The sequence below is a fragment of the Sceloporus occidentalis genome, unplaced genomic scaffold (genome assembly GCF_023333645.1).
Source record: "Sceloporus occidentalis isolate IW3139 unplaced genomic scaffold, rSceOcc1.0.p SCAF_4, whole genome shotgun sequence".
In the NCBI taxonomy this organism is placed as follows: Eukaryota; Metazoa; Chordata; class Lepidosauria; order Squamata; family Phrynosomatidae; genus Sceloporus; species Sceloporus occidentalis.
The window spans coordinates 79,755,401-79,768,091 of record NW_028316984.1 but is presented as its reverse complement, the minus strand read 5'-3'; the positions used below and the strand labels follow the sequence as shown (position 1 = coordinate 79,768,091).

The window sequence follows — 12,691 nt, the reverse complement described above, 5'->3', positions numbered from 1 at the left end:
TGCATAGTCACAAAAGTGATCATTGGCCGCTGTGCCAGCTGCATGGAACAGAACAGGGGCCAGGCTACAGTTTTGCCCCACCTTCTGCTCACTTCCTTGTCCACTGGGGCAGAAGAGAGACACACCCTGAGTCTGGCTGCTCTCTCTTTCTCTATTTTATGCACATTTCCACTGAAAAATGAGGGTTACCATGAGCTGTGGATGTGGGTGGATGGAGGGTTCATGCTTTAAGGCAGGAAGTGCTCAGGAATTATGGGATTTTTGTATGGGTAAAGAGCCTTTGATTTTTGTGAGGAATGTGTCTACATGTAAATGTCAAGTGGGGTCACTCTGAAATGGAGAGGATTCTTTCCTGCACAGCTATGCTGGTTAATATGTGGCTGGGCTGGGCAAAGTGCAGCTCTCCAGGGGATGTTGGATTGCTACTTCCATCAATGCCAGCTATCATAGCTAATACTGAGGAGTTGCAAAGAGAGCAAACATCTGGAGGTCCACACTTTGGCCACACCTGAACTAAAAGGTGCACTGAAGAACAAAAACATATTTTGTTTTCTTAATCTCCAACACCACTTCAAAATACCCAGCCCCCAAACCTCACCTTTTTATATATTTCATCTGATATATTTTTCATTGTCCAAATGATTTGACAACATGATCTTATGTCATACAGCTCACATACATGTTGATGGGGAGATTTCACTGAGCAAGCAAAAATAACAATTGAAGACCATAAAATGCTATCAGTGAAGAGTTCAATTTTGCAGCCAGTTACAAGAGAGCAAATATTCTGCTCCTACAGGGTAGTTTACCAGATTGGGTATGGGACAGGGTTCCTGTAACTTTAATCTTAAATAGATTGTGGTGCAAGATAGGTAACATAAAACTCTGTCAAGTAGGATGAAGTTTGTTGTTGTTAACCACTGTCAAGTCAGCGTCAACCTATGGTGACCCCATGAATGAGAGACTAGTCATACAATCAGATCTTGCAGACTCAGTGCCATGGGTTCCTTGATTGAGTTGATCCACCTGTGATGAAGTCTTCTTCTTTTCCTACTGCATTCTGCCTTCCCAAGCATTATCGTCTTTTGTAGTGTGTCATAAATGAAGTTACCAGTCTTCTTTTGCCATCCAAAGTCCAACTTTTAGCCACAGTCTTCTCCTCTAAATACAGCTTTTGCCTCGCTGGTGGAGAGCGAGGGTGCAGGCAGAGTTTGGAAGGTAAGAAATGAAAAGTACCTTTATCATTCTTAACAGAGTTTTATGGTACCTGATCTAACACCACAGTCTGTTAGGATTAAGGTTAAAGGAGTCCCATCCTGTATTCAGCCTGGCAACCGTACTACAGGAAGAGAGAACAATCAATGCAAAATAATGATGACAACATTACTTATCCTGAGGAACAAGGTGTTCAGTTCCTAGCATGATGAGGACCACAGATAAATAGTGACCTGGCCTAAAATATTGTATTGTTTCAAGTAAGCAGTAAATGGTATCCTCATCCCACTTCCCAAGTGAAGATGAGTAGTACTCAAAGCTTGCCAAGTTCTTTTGGCACTTGAGGCAGGAATTCCTGCAAACATCTCCCTGCCACAACCACTCCCTGGTAGTAAAAACAAAAAGAAAAAAGCACTAACTACAAATTACTGTTCATTCATGATGCACCAGATCAGCTCTTGGAGGCAAGCATCTCACCTGACCTAACAATAGGGCTGGCCATAACACTGCATCCTGACGTTGCTGAATGGAAACACCATTCACTTCAGAGGCCTCCTTTCCTTGATTAATGAGTATATGTGAAATAAATGCATGTTTTTGTGAGACATAATAAAGGATAGTACAAGCCATTTTGAGTTATTTGTTTACTGCATCTTGTCAAAATGTGTGAATCACACCAAGGAAGAACTCAAATTAAGCTGTAAGTGCATACAGGAAGTTGTTTGAGTTATCTGAAGGCAGTTTTGGAAGGTAGATTGAAGAGAAAGTTTTACTCTACAGTGCATCATTTAGTAGGTTTGTTGTTGCCATGTGCCTTCAAATTATTTGGACGTATGGCACCCCTAAGGCAAATCTATCTCAGGGTTTTCTTGGCAAGATTTCTTCAGAGGGCATGTGCTTTTTGCCTTCCTCTAAAGCTGAGAAAGTGTGATTTGCCCAAGGTCACCCAGTGGGTTTCCATGGCTGAGCAGGGATTTGAACCCTGTTATCCAGTGTCATAATCCAGGGCTCAAACCACTACCCCACACAGGCTCCAGATTGACATTATTTGAGATTGTGGTGGTGATGATAGCTATTGTTCTTGAGGCACACAAATAGAATTGAGAATCCTACATGATAAACTGACTTTGAAAAATATACAGTGAATATTGTTGGGGTGCATATTGGGAGGAATTCAAGCTATTTTGTCCTGTTGGTAGTGCTCCGTGCTCTTCTGCAGGACTTCTGCACTCACATTTCTTGACTGTTTTAGAAAGCATTCCAGATGATCTGTCTGGGACATGTGAGAGACCATCCTCTGGGCTTCATATGTCTACAACTTCCACCTGCTATATACACCTGTCCACTAGAAGTATATGCGTGTGGGGGGGGCAATTGCCTTGATGCCTGGGGTCAACCTGATAAGTGCTCCTAATTCTCAACTGTGCAGGGAGGGTGAGGGAGGGGGTTAATATGTGTGGCAGCTTTGTGGCTCCTTGGAGACCAGTGAGGGAGCCTAAGTGGAGCTGCTCCCTGACCCCATCTTCTCCTTGTTCCAGCAGGAAGGTGAACAAGTGCTACCGAGGCCGCTCATGTCCAATCATAGTGCACTGCAGGTAATGCCCTGGGGGAATGGGAGAATAAATCTAACAGAAAGAGCTGTGCTGTTGCCATGGAAATATTTCCCAAATTATGGTGGGGGGGGAGTCAGTAAAAGGGATGGAGACACAGCTCTCCAAGGAACAGTTGAGGTAGCTGAATATGTTCATGCTGGAAAAGAGAATATCAAGAGAGGATTCGACAGCCATCTCCAAACATCTGAAGGGCTGTCTCGCAGCAGATGGAGCAAACTTGCTTTCTGCTGCTCCAGAGAGTGCAATGCAAGCAAATGGATTCTAATTAAAAGATAAGTGATTCTGACTAAACGCTAAGAAGAACTATAGTTTTTTTGTTGGGTTTTTCGGGCTGTGTGGCCATGTTTTAGAAGATTTTCTTCCTGACGTTTCGCCAGCATCTGTGGCTGGCATCTTCAGCTGACATTCTCTGAAGATGCCAGCCACAGATGCTGGCAAAACGTCAGGAAGAAAATCTTCTAGAACATGGCCACACCACCCGAAAAACCCACAAAAAACTATGGATGCCGGCCATGAAAGCCTTCGACTTCACTAAGAAGAACTTCCGGGTGGTAAGAGCTGTTCATCAATGGGACTGACTACCTAGAAAAGCAGTAGGCTGTGGAGATTTTTTTTTTTAACTGGTTGTATGAGCATCTGATGGAGGTGCTTTCACTGTTGATTCCTGCATTAGCAGGGGATTGGACAAGATAACCCCTGGGAATCTTTACAGTTCTATAGATCTGTGAACCTCTGAAGGAAGTTCAGCAGACAGCATGTTTTTACCACCACAGAGAGGTAATGCTGTGGGGAAGGAGAGATTTACTCAGCATAAACATCCTCAGCTTGCCTGGTGGTGCAGTGGTTAAATGCCTGTACTGCATCTACTCACTCACAAACCATAAGGTTGTGAGTTCAATCCCAGCAAGGGGCTCAGGGTCAACTCAGCCTGGCACCCTTCCAGGATCACTAAAATGAGTACCCAGCTTGTTTGGGGGGGGGGGGCAATTAGCTTACACTTTATAAACTGCTTAGGGAGTGCTTAAGTGCACTGATAAGTAGTATAGAAATGAACTTACTATTACTATATTGCCTTGCTCATAGAGCTAAACAGTATTGTCAGATTTATCTGGTCTGTCTGAAAGGATCAGCCAAAGCCTCATCTATCCAATCTGCCATGTTACTGGAAGAGTGTTGGATGAGCTGGTGTTTGGCCCTCCCCAGTGTGCACGTTTCTTTTATCTTTGCAGTGATGGTGCAGGAAGGACTGGGACATACATCCTCATTGACATGGTTCTGAACCGAATGGCCAAAGGTGAGAGAGTGGGGGCTGTCCCATGGACACAGTCTGCCAGGCTCAGGAGGGCCATGTCCTCAGGTGCATACATGATTCAAACATCATCCCCTTTCAAATTATGTTTAGAAGCTTCTTCCAGCCCTCCTATCTGCCACTTTTTCCACATCTTCCTAACTCCTTGCAACCATCTTCCAGTCATTTTGATGCTCCCTGATCTTCATTTTGCATCACTATGTCAGGCTTCTATCTCACACCCTGCCACACACCCACCTATCTTCTTTCCCTTCACCAAATTATTTTACTTCTCCACTTCTGCTAGGCGTGAAGGAAATTGATATCGCAGCCACTCTGGAGCATGTGCGTGATCAGCGGCCTGGCATGGTACAGACAAAGGTAATTTTTCACACTTCCTATGCCGTCCTTGTGGATAAAAGGAAAGTATCTGTTGTGGGTTTGACAGTAGTGGAAAAACCCTAACTATGGCAGCTTTAAGCATTCCCTAAAGTACAAGGTGTAAAGGTTGGTGCAGAAAAAAATATTATTATTAAACTTTATATAATGCTGTAGATTTACACAGCGCTGTACATAAAGATGTAGGCTGAGGTAAGAGACTATTGTTATTGCTTCTTCCTGGCTATTTCCAAGACTCAGATAGTGGCCAAGAAACTGTTCATGCATGGCATGAATTTATGCTAGTATAACTATGACAGAGTTATACTAAATGAAGTTACCCTGGATTGCACCATTGTGAAACTGACTGTGCAACTGGCAGCTATGTGTTACAGGTTCCTCTTGCCAAATGGTGTTACTATTCCCCAACCACCAAGTTAAATGGTGGAACCTTTTAGTAACCTCTTAGAAAGTGCAATGAAAACCATTGGGCAACTGCCCCTGGCTCAAAGTCCATACATGATTCCACCTGGACTTCTCTACATGACAAAACCACACAGTTGTTTTTGAAAAAAAGCACTGCACTAGGCTTTCCAAGGGCTATGATCCATTTTGCCCATGTTTGGAGGGTCCCTATTTTAGATCTATTATTGTTGCTATTTATATTTTCAAGTAATCTCTGACTCAAAGACCATATCATGGGGTTTTCTTGACAAGATTTCTTCAGAGAGGATTTGGCATTGCTATTCTCTGAAGCTGAGAGAATGTGACCTATCCAGGATCAGCTAGTGTGTTTCTGTGGCTGAAACCACTTAAACCCACTGACTGTTTTAGATCTACAAATAAGTGAAAATATTTTTTTAGTTGTGGGAAAAGCCCCTTCCCCATGCAAAAATAGAATGGAGACCTTCCACATGTGGCAGAATTTCCCCCCATAGCCCTCATGGTAGCTGAGTGCAAGCTGCATATCACACACACCTGCAGTAGAGGGTGCTGTTTCTCTCATTGTCGAGGGGGGAGGGGGCTATTAAGTATGTGGAGCAAGGAGGTACTGATTCCGTTTATGATGTGTTAAGTCCATAGAAATTTTAACAACTGCCTCTGTTGTCCCCAGGACCAGTTTGAGTTTGCACTGACAGCTGTTGCGGAGGAGGTGAATGCCATCCTGAAGGCGCTGCCACAATGATGCACTACTCAGCGTACCCTAGCTTGGTGACTTCCTAATTTGACCCTTTGCCTCTGCTGTGCCATGTCCTTGCTCACAGAGTATTCTCCCTTCATTAAAGTCTTATCTCCATGTTGTTGGCCATGGCTACATTTAAGCTACTTGTGGAGAGACTGGCTTCTTGCCTTCTCGCCCAGCTTGGTCCTGTCAATCGGATGTCCTATCCCCATCCCTACCCATCCCTGGCCTTGGTTGATGCAAAGTGAGGTCCTGCTTTGCACTCCTACAGACTAGTCAGCTCTCTAGTAAATTTAGGCTGGATCCTCCTAGAATAATGCAGAGGCTGAAATTCCAGACACAGCTAGTCACCTTTTAAAACTCATTGGTCTCAAGTAGGGACAGGGGATGTATGTTCCTCTGGATGTTAAGTGACTCACATCATCCCATACTATGCTGCTTAGGGTTAATGGGAGATGCAGTCCAATGGCAAGAAGGCTTCTTTTTCACCACCCTTATACTGAAGCATACTTTGTGTCCATGAACTTTCTGTACTTGCCAGTTTTCACAGGGTGAGGAGTGTGAATTTGCAGATACATGGCCCTGTGTCCTCTCCTTGCTGTATGAAACACTGGTTAGTCTCAAATGGCAATTTAAATTTCTGGATACCAAGCTGGGAGCCCATATTACTCATGAACCACACAATTTTCCTCCTCCTTCTGCTCTGCTCTGCCCTTCCCTAAACCTTACTACCTGTACCTACTTTCTAGTCAGCCCAAAAAGCTCCCTGGAGCTGAGCCACAGCAGGGGAGGGATCGTACTGCTTCTCCCCACCAGCACAGCCCCTCTCTGTTTCCTTCCTTAGTTTATCTGCGGGCCAGGAGCCAGGCCTCACCACAGCCATTCTTTGACTTCCCGAAAGGGTGGCAGGTTGCCCCACAACTGTCCCCCACCCTGGTGTTTGTCTCCCTTTTCTCCCTCTCCCTGTGTTAACTACAGTGAGAAAACATTTCTAGAGAATCTAATTTTGTATTTGATGTGAATAAAGTTTGTGTCGCGTTTGTGCAGCTGCAGCCCAGCCTCCCCGTTGTGTATAATGAAAAGGGAGGGGTGTTGCTTACTTAGCAGGAAATTAGCACCCCCATCATGCTAGGCAGTGTTTGACTTACTCATGTCCCCAACAGCACCCATTGATTGCTGAATGCCTTGCTTCAGGGTTGGGACAATATATGTGGTCAATAAGGTTGCCTGCCTCTGGCTCCTTAAAAAAGCCACCATGTCAGAGGTGGAAATCTTACATTGTCCCCTTCATATACAGCAGGGTTGAGAAATGAGCATTCTCTTGAATAATGCTGGACTGTAAATCTCAGCATTCCTCACCACTGGCTGTGCATGATAGCAACTGCAGTCCAACAATACAGGGGCCATGATTCCTACTCTGACCCATAGCAAGAGGAAATAGAGAAACCTTGACTCTTTAGATGTTTTGGACTACAACTTCCAAATCTGTTACCACTGAGCCTATTTGGGGATTCTGAGTGGTGGGCCAAAATATCTGGAGGGCTGACAACAGCGCTTGTTCTCATTGAAGGTGCTTGCCATTTGAGATGGCATAATGGAAAAAAACCAATATAACTATCCACAGAATCCCTTTAGTGGTTTTTTTATCATGGCTAGTGATTTGGCATTTGATGAAGCAAGAGATGGAGAGTATAGCAGCTGTTTCCCAAACAGAACCTGGGAATCTTAAATGTGTATTATTAAGATTTGTTCCATGCTGTATGTTCAAAATGGCCAATCAGGGAGGGGGAGTCTCACTTAGGCAGAAAGAGTTTAGTTTGCTTGTCATGGAGCTATATTTATGCAGCCAATTGTATCTTGGGGTGAAATGAAATAGAGCTTTTCAAACAAAATCCTCATCATACTGCCTGCTAAACCTATATCCTCTCCCATACTGTTAGGGTCTGTGCTTAGTAGTGGAAGGAGATGGGGAGGTTTAGCTTCTGCACCATGCAATGGAAATATGTGTCCGCCCCAGAAGGTGTTGAAATGCAACTGTCATTGGAACCTGGCAACAAAGTAAATGGTAAGAAATGAGGGAAGCAGCAGTCCAGCAACATTCCACATCTTTCTTTTATGAAAAATACAGCTTGCTGCAAAGAAGCAAAATGATGTGACCTCGAGTTGGTAAAGGCATGGAAATTATTTTTTTAAAAAAACAAACAATTACATACACACAAAATGGAACTGAAATTCTTGCTCAAGACTAATGCAGTCCCTGCCTCTTGCTTTCTCAAAAAATTACAGACACAGCATTAATTGCAAAGAGATTTATTGATAAATGCTTTTTGTTCTATGCCAGGCCAGCACTTTTGAGTTACAAATGAGATCAGTCTTGCTCTCCCAAGTTACAAACATGTTGAACAGCTATGTATTAATTATAGCCCTGTTACTTTAGACAGAGGATTTCCCAAACTGGGGTGGGGGTTAGAGATACAGCCACAGCCTTCTCTTTCCATGCTGTTAGAAGAGGCTGCAGCTGTGTGCTCACTTGCTCTTGTTCACTGTCTGTCTATGGAAAGCCTGGTCCAGAAGAGCCTTTGTTTGGATGTGGGAGACTTGGTTTCTAGCCCTTGCCGCTAGAGCATAGGGCCCTCAATAACACAAAGAGATGCTGTGATGGTGTTGCACCTGAAAGCTACCCTTTCTTCAATGTGCAATGTCCTTTCTTCCCATCGTACACACATACACCTGTGCAGCTATAGAAGCACAAGCAGCACTGTGTAGCAGCCAACGCTCTCCACACTAGTAACCTGTTTGAAAGGGTGCCTTGCATTCTACACCTCCCAGTTGATATGATACTTCTATCGCCCTTTAACCCCTGCTCCACAAGTGTCCATCCTCACAGCCAAATTGATTTCACTCTTTAGCAGGAGCTCTTCTTCCAATGGACAAGGGTGAAGTGTGTGTTGGGAATGAAGTGAAGGAGAATTCAGGCAAAAGAGGCCTTGGCTTTCCCCAGGCTGGAGAATCTTCCCCCTCCCAAAAGTTTTTTCTTTTTAATTCAGGAGCAACATCAGCAGTGTAGCTACTTGTACATGGTGCAGGCTGTAGCCAGCCTGGCCCCTCATGAGCTAGTGAGCGCTACCTGACACACAGCAGAGAGAACTAATGGGGAGAAAGTCACACACTCGGCACCTGCTGGTCCCCTGGGGCAGAGCTCAGGTAGGGGAACAGCAGGCGAAGTCCAGGCTTGAGTAGCCTTCTGTGAGCACGAATGCTAGAGAGGCCATCCCCCATGGCTCTTCCAGACTCAGAACACACCTGGGGAAAACAAGCAAGGGAAGACAGAACGGGAAAGTGGGAGAGAGAGGGAGGAGAGGGGGTGAAAGGGTGGAGAAAAAACAAGACACCAAGTGAATCAGATGGCAGTGAAAAGTAGGTAACGGCAAGCAGCTTTTGGGGCCGTGGAGGTTTCTACTTTCAGTACTGAAAAAAGAGTGGGATATGTATGCACAAGAGGCTTTAGCTTCAAGGCACAGCTGCTACATACCCAAGCATACAATTACAAGGTCATGCAAGATCCACTGCTCTTATAAGTAAATGTGGGGTGAATGGAAGGGCATGCAAAGGAAAAGAATATTTGTAGAGTCAATGCTAGTAAATGGCTCTGGAAAAGAGAAGTCTTCCCACTCATCCATTCCTGTCAACAGGTTTAACACTACAGTAAATATGAAGGCCAATATCCTATTGGGTAATTGTGTTCATGTAGGCAGCAGAAAGGAAAATGGGTACAGCAGTGGCAAGGAAAGGCAGATGAAGTCACTGTGTGATGGAACAGGACTGCTGGCTCTGAGCAGCCTATTTTTCCAGTGGCTGCCTTTCAAAGGGTGGGAGAGTCCTTGGAGAACAGCCAGTTGTCTAAGCCAACCCTCCCAGGGCACGCATGCTTCAAGGACCCCTGCATCCAGGAAGACAGGCACTGTAGAAATAGAATGATCACAGATGGCATCCTTCACCATCACCACACAACTTCAATGGTTTTGTCTGTATTACCTTGCTGCGACATAATCTGGAGAAAAGTGGAATCACTAAGCATAGTGCACCAACACAATTTCACCTTCATCTTCCAAGGCTCTGTTACTAAGTGCTTTAGGAACAGTTGGGAGGGCAGATGACAAAAGCACATAGCATCTTAATTAACACAGTATGCTTTTATCCAGTGTATGGAATCTTAGAGCCAATTTACCCAACACATTAATGCAGAGAAAACATGGACTAGGGTGGTGCATGCAGAAGAGTGGAACCCTCTGATTTGCCTGTTTGCATTTGCCCACATTTGCTTCATTTCTTGTATTGATAGCCAATTTTTGCTGCAAAGACCTCAGAGTGGCTTAAATACATTTTCCAAGAAAATTCTCTCCCATCTTTTTTTTTCACCACTGGAAACACATCCATATAACAAAAGCATGCAGAGTCCAGGTACAGAACATTTGCTTGGGGCTTAGGTTTTGCTGTTAACTAGGAGCCCAAAATTCAAGCCAAAGCAGCCATTTACTACAACTGTACAGAGATCACAGTGCTTCTAAACAGAAACCCACAGCTGCATGCTCAAGCAATGTCCTCACCTATTCCGTGGACCATGTTATGATCTCAAGAAATGGTTAAGAAGGCCCTGGCTGTCAAATCCTCCAGAGCACCGCCTAGCTACTGCTGCTTCCTGTACGTCATTACCCCACAAAATATAGCTAGGGCAGGCATTTATTTATTGGGAAGTGTACTAAGGAAGGAGGACAGAGTTTACAGGATAGCATATGAATACAGGCAGGCCCACAGATTTTCACATTTCAAAGTCACGGGGCTGTGTATATTCTGTACCTCCTTGTCATCTTTGTCTGCCTTTAAAGTCATTTCTGAGTTACGGAAACCCTAAGGTGAATCAATCATGAGGGTTTCTTGGCAAGATTTGTTCAGAGGGGTTAGCCTTCCTCTGACAATGAGAGAGACAGTGACTTGCTCAAGGTGACCCAGTTGGTTTCCATGACTGAGCGGGGATTCAAACTCTTTGTCTCCAGAGTCATAGTCCAACACCCAAATCACCAAATTGGCTCTCCTGTACCTCCTCAGCTCAATTAAAAAATACTGCATTCAGACAACCTATGGTCTGTAGACAGAATAACACAATGAAGTATATGATCTGCAAATATTTGTTGTATTTTGGAGGGGGGGGGGGACTCCGGTTTTTCAAATAGTCTTGGTGTAATGGGAACTTCATTGTTATTTTAAGGTCAAAGAAAGGGCAACATAAGAGAACGGACAAAGGGAAGACACACAGAGGCAACTTCACTCTGCAGCTAGAAACATAGTTTAAATGGGTGGGGCAGGGCAGAAGGACCAAACTACTGGGGACCCTTAAATGGCAAAAGCCAAGTATGTAAGAAATATACACAGCCCTGCTGTTAAACAACCCTGAATTTTCATATGGGGTCAGGTAAAAGGAATACTGGAGGGTTACCTGCAGGGAGGCAGCATGGGTGGGCATCAGACAGAATATGCCTGTCCATCAGGGTCTGTGGCATGGGAAGCACAGGAGGGAGGGACAGGCAGGTGAGCAGACAAGCGGCGACAACGGAGGTGGCAGCAGCAAAGAAAAAGAAAGGGCACCAACAAGTTACATTCCTACATCAAGCATCCACCGAAGGCTTATCCAGGGCCTGCCACCAGGGGGGAGACAAAGGGAGGAAGAGGACCTCAACCTACCAGCTATTCTCAGGCAAGGGAAGAGAGAGGAAATGGGAGGCTGCAGCATACATATATGGGGTGCAAAATGCTAAGGAGACAGATTTAAAGCAGACAATGGCTGAGCAATACCTGCAGGGGAAGGTGTTATGCACTTAGGAAACTACAGATACAGGGATACATGAAAGACAAGTAGTGCATACTCCTCAGTTCCTGTTTCTATTTGAAAGCATCACACTCTGGGGGAGGCAGAATGATAATGGCAGATGCAGATGTCACTACAGTCCCACATTCAACTAGAAACAGGAACTGACTTCTAAGTTAGTCCCTGTCCTAATACCTCACCTGCCTTGTCCAGGATGGGGTTTAAAGGGGGAGATATTTTGCCAGTCTCACTGCACAGGATGTCCCTAAGGAGCCAGGAGAGAATGGTGTCATCCTAGGAAGGATGCTTTCTTTTACACACCGAGCTGCATTGACCCTCCAAATATGTTTGGCTTATGACTTTCATCAGCACTAGTCAGCATAACTAACTGAGGGATTTACAGGAACTGCAGTCTGAAAACATCTGGAGCGGCACAGCTGTTCACCCATGTTACAGCTTGCACCATCTGGGTTTGGGTCCAGGTACTGTATACAGCACTGCCACCAGCTTTAGCTCAATTTTATGCTTTTGTTAGCCCTTAGTGCATCCCCTGCAACTCTGCTAGAGGACAAAGGCACAACATTGAAACTAGGTGGAGGGGATGGAGAAAAATATTGCACTGGAAAAAGGCACCCTTTTCCCTTTTGGGTCCAAAACAAATGTCAAAGATTTAAGCCAAGATGGCCTCAGCTCCCTCCGTATAAGCCACCAAGCTGTTCTAATTCAGGGCAGAGTATAAATGAAGAACAACTCTGCCAAGAAGCTAAGCTAGCACAAAGCCCCAAGGATAGAAGCAACCCCCTTTTACCATAGGGCTCAGCACTCAACCCTGACAACAAGCAGCTAGTGCCAGCCCAGAGCAAGTCCCCCCTCCTCCCTTGTTTTACCTATCCTGCACTGGGCAGGGAGGGCAATGGGGCCATGCAGTCAAGCCATGCAATAAAACAGGTAAGCAGCGAGTGTGGTCTAAGCTTGCAGAATGCCACCAGAGCTGCCCGTGGTGTGCAGGCTGCCCAGGTGATGTCTCTACAAGCCAAACTACACACAAGCACACACAAAGAGTTAACACAATCTGATCCTGCTTGCCCTTTACTTGATAGTGCCACCTTTTTGGCGGAATGGGCCCTGGGTATCTCTGCTAGTAACACACC

The 12,691-nt window shown here is 45.0% G+C and overlaps 2 protein-coding genes across 6 annotated transcripts in view; one reads left to right on the top strand and one right to left on the bottom strand.

The window, feature by feature from the left end:
• PTPRN (protein tyrosine phosphatase receptor type N) overlaps window positions 1–5,791 on the top strand; it is a 56,399-nt gene extending 50,608 nt beyond the window's left edge. The window contains exons 20-23 of the mRNA XM_089520462.1: window positions 2,757–2,810; window positions 4,058–4,122; window positions 4,424–4,497; window positions 5,609–5,791. Coding sequence (XP_089376588.1) covers window positions 2,757–2,810; window positions 4,058–4,122; window positions 4,424–4,497; window positions 5,609–5,680 — 265 coding nt within the window. The 3' untranslated portion in view covers window positions 5,681–5,791. The remainder of the gene's footprint in view (window positions 1–2,756; window positions 2,811–4,057; window positions 4,123–4,423; window positions 4,498–5,608) is intronic.
• A 2,180-nt stretch (window positions 5,792–7,971) lies between these two features.
• Window positions 7,972–12,691, bottom strand: part of LOC149314071 (dnaJ homolog subfamily B member 2-like) — a 29,507-nt gene continuing 24,787 nt past the window's right edge. For 3 of the 5 annotated variants that reach the window (XM_089520463.1, XM_089520467.1, XM_089520465.1), the window contains 2 exons: window positions 11,172–11,226; window positions 8,895–8,980 (listed from right to left, as the gene is read on the bottom strand). In XM_089520463.1, the coding sequence (XP_089376589.1) occupies window positions 11,198–11,226 (29 nt within the window). In that variant the 3' untranslated portion in view covers window positions 8,895–8,980; window positions 11,172–11,197. Of the gene's footprint in view, window positions 8,981–11,171; window positions 11,227–12,691 lie in introns of all 5 variants that reach the window. The other 2 variants (XM_089520468.1, XM_089520466.1) reach the window with 2 other exon arrangements.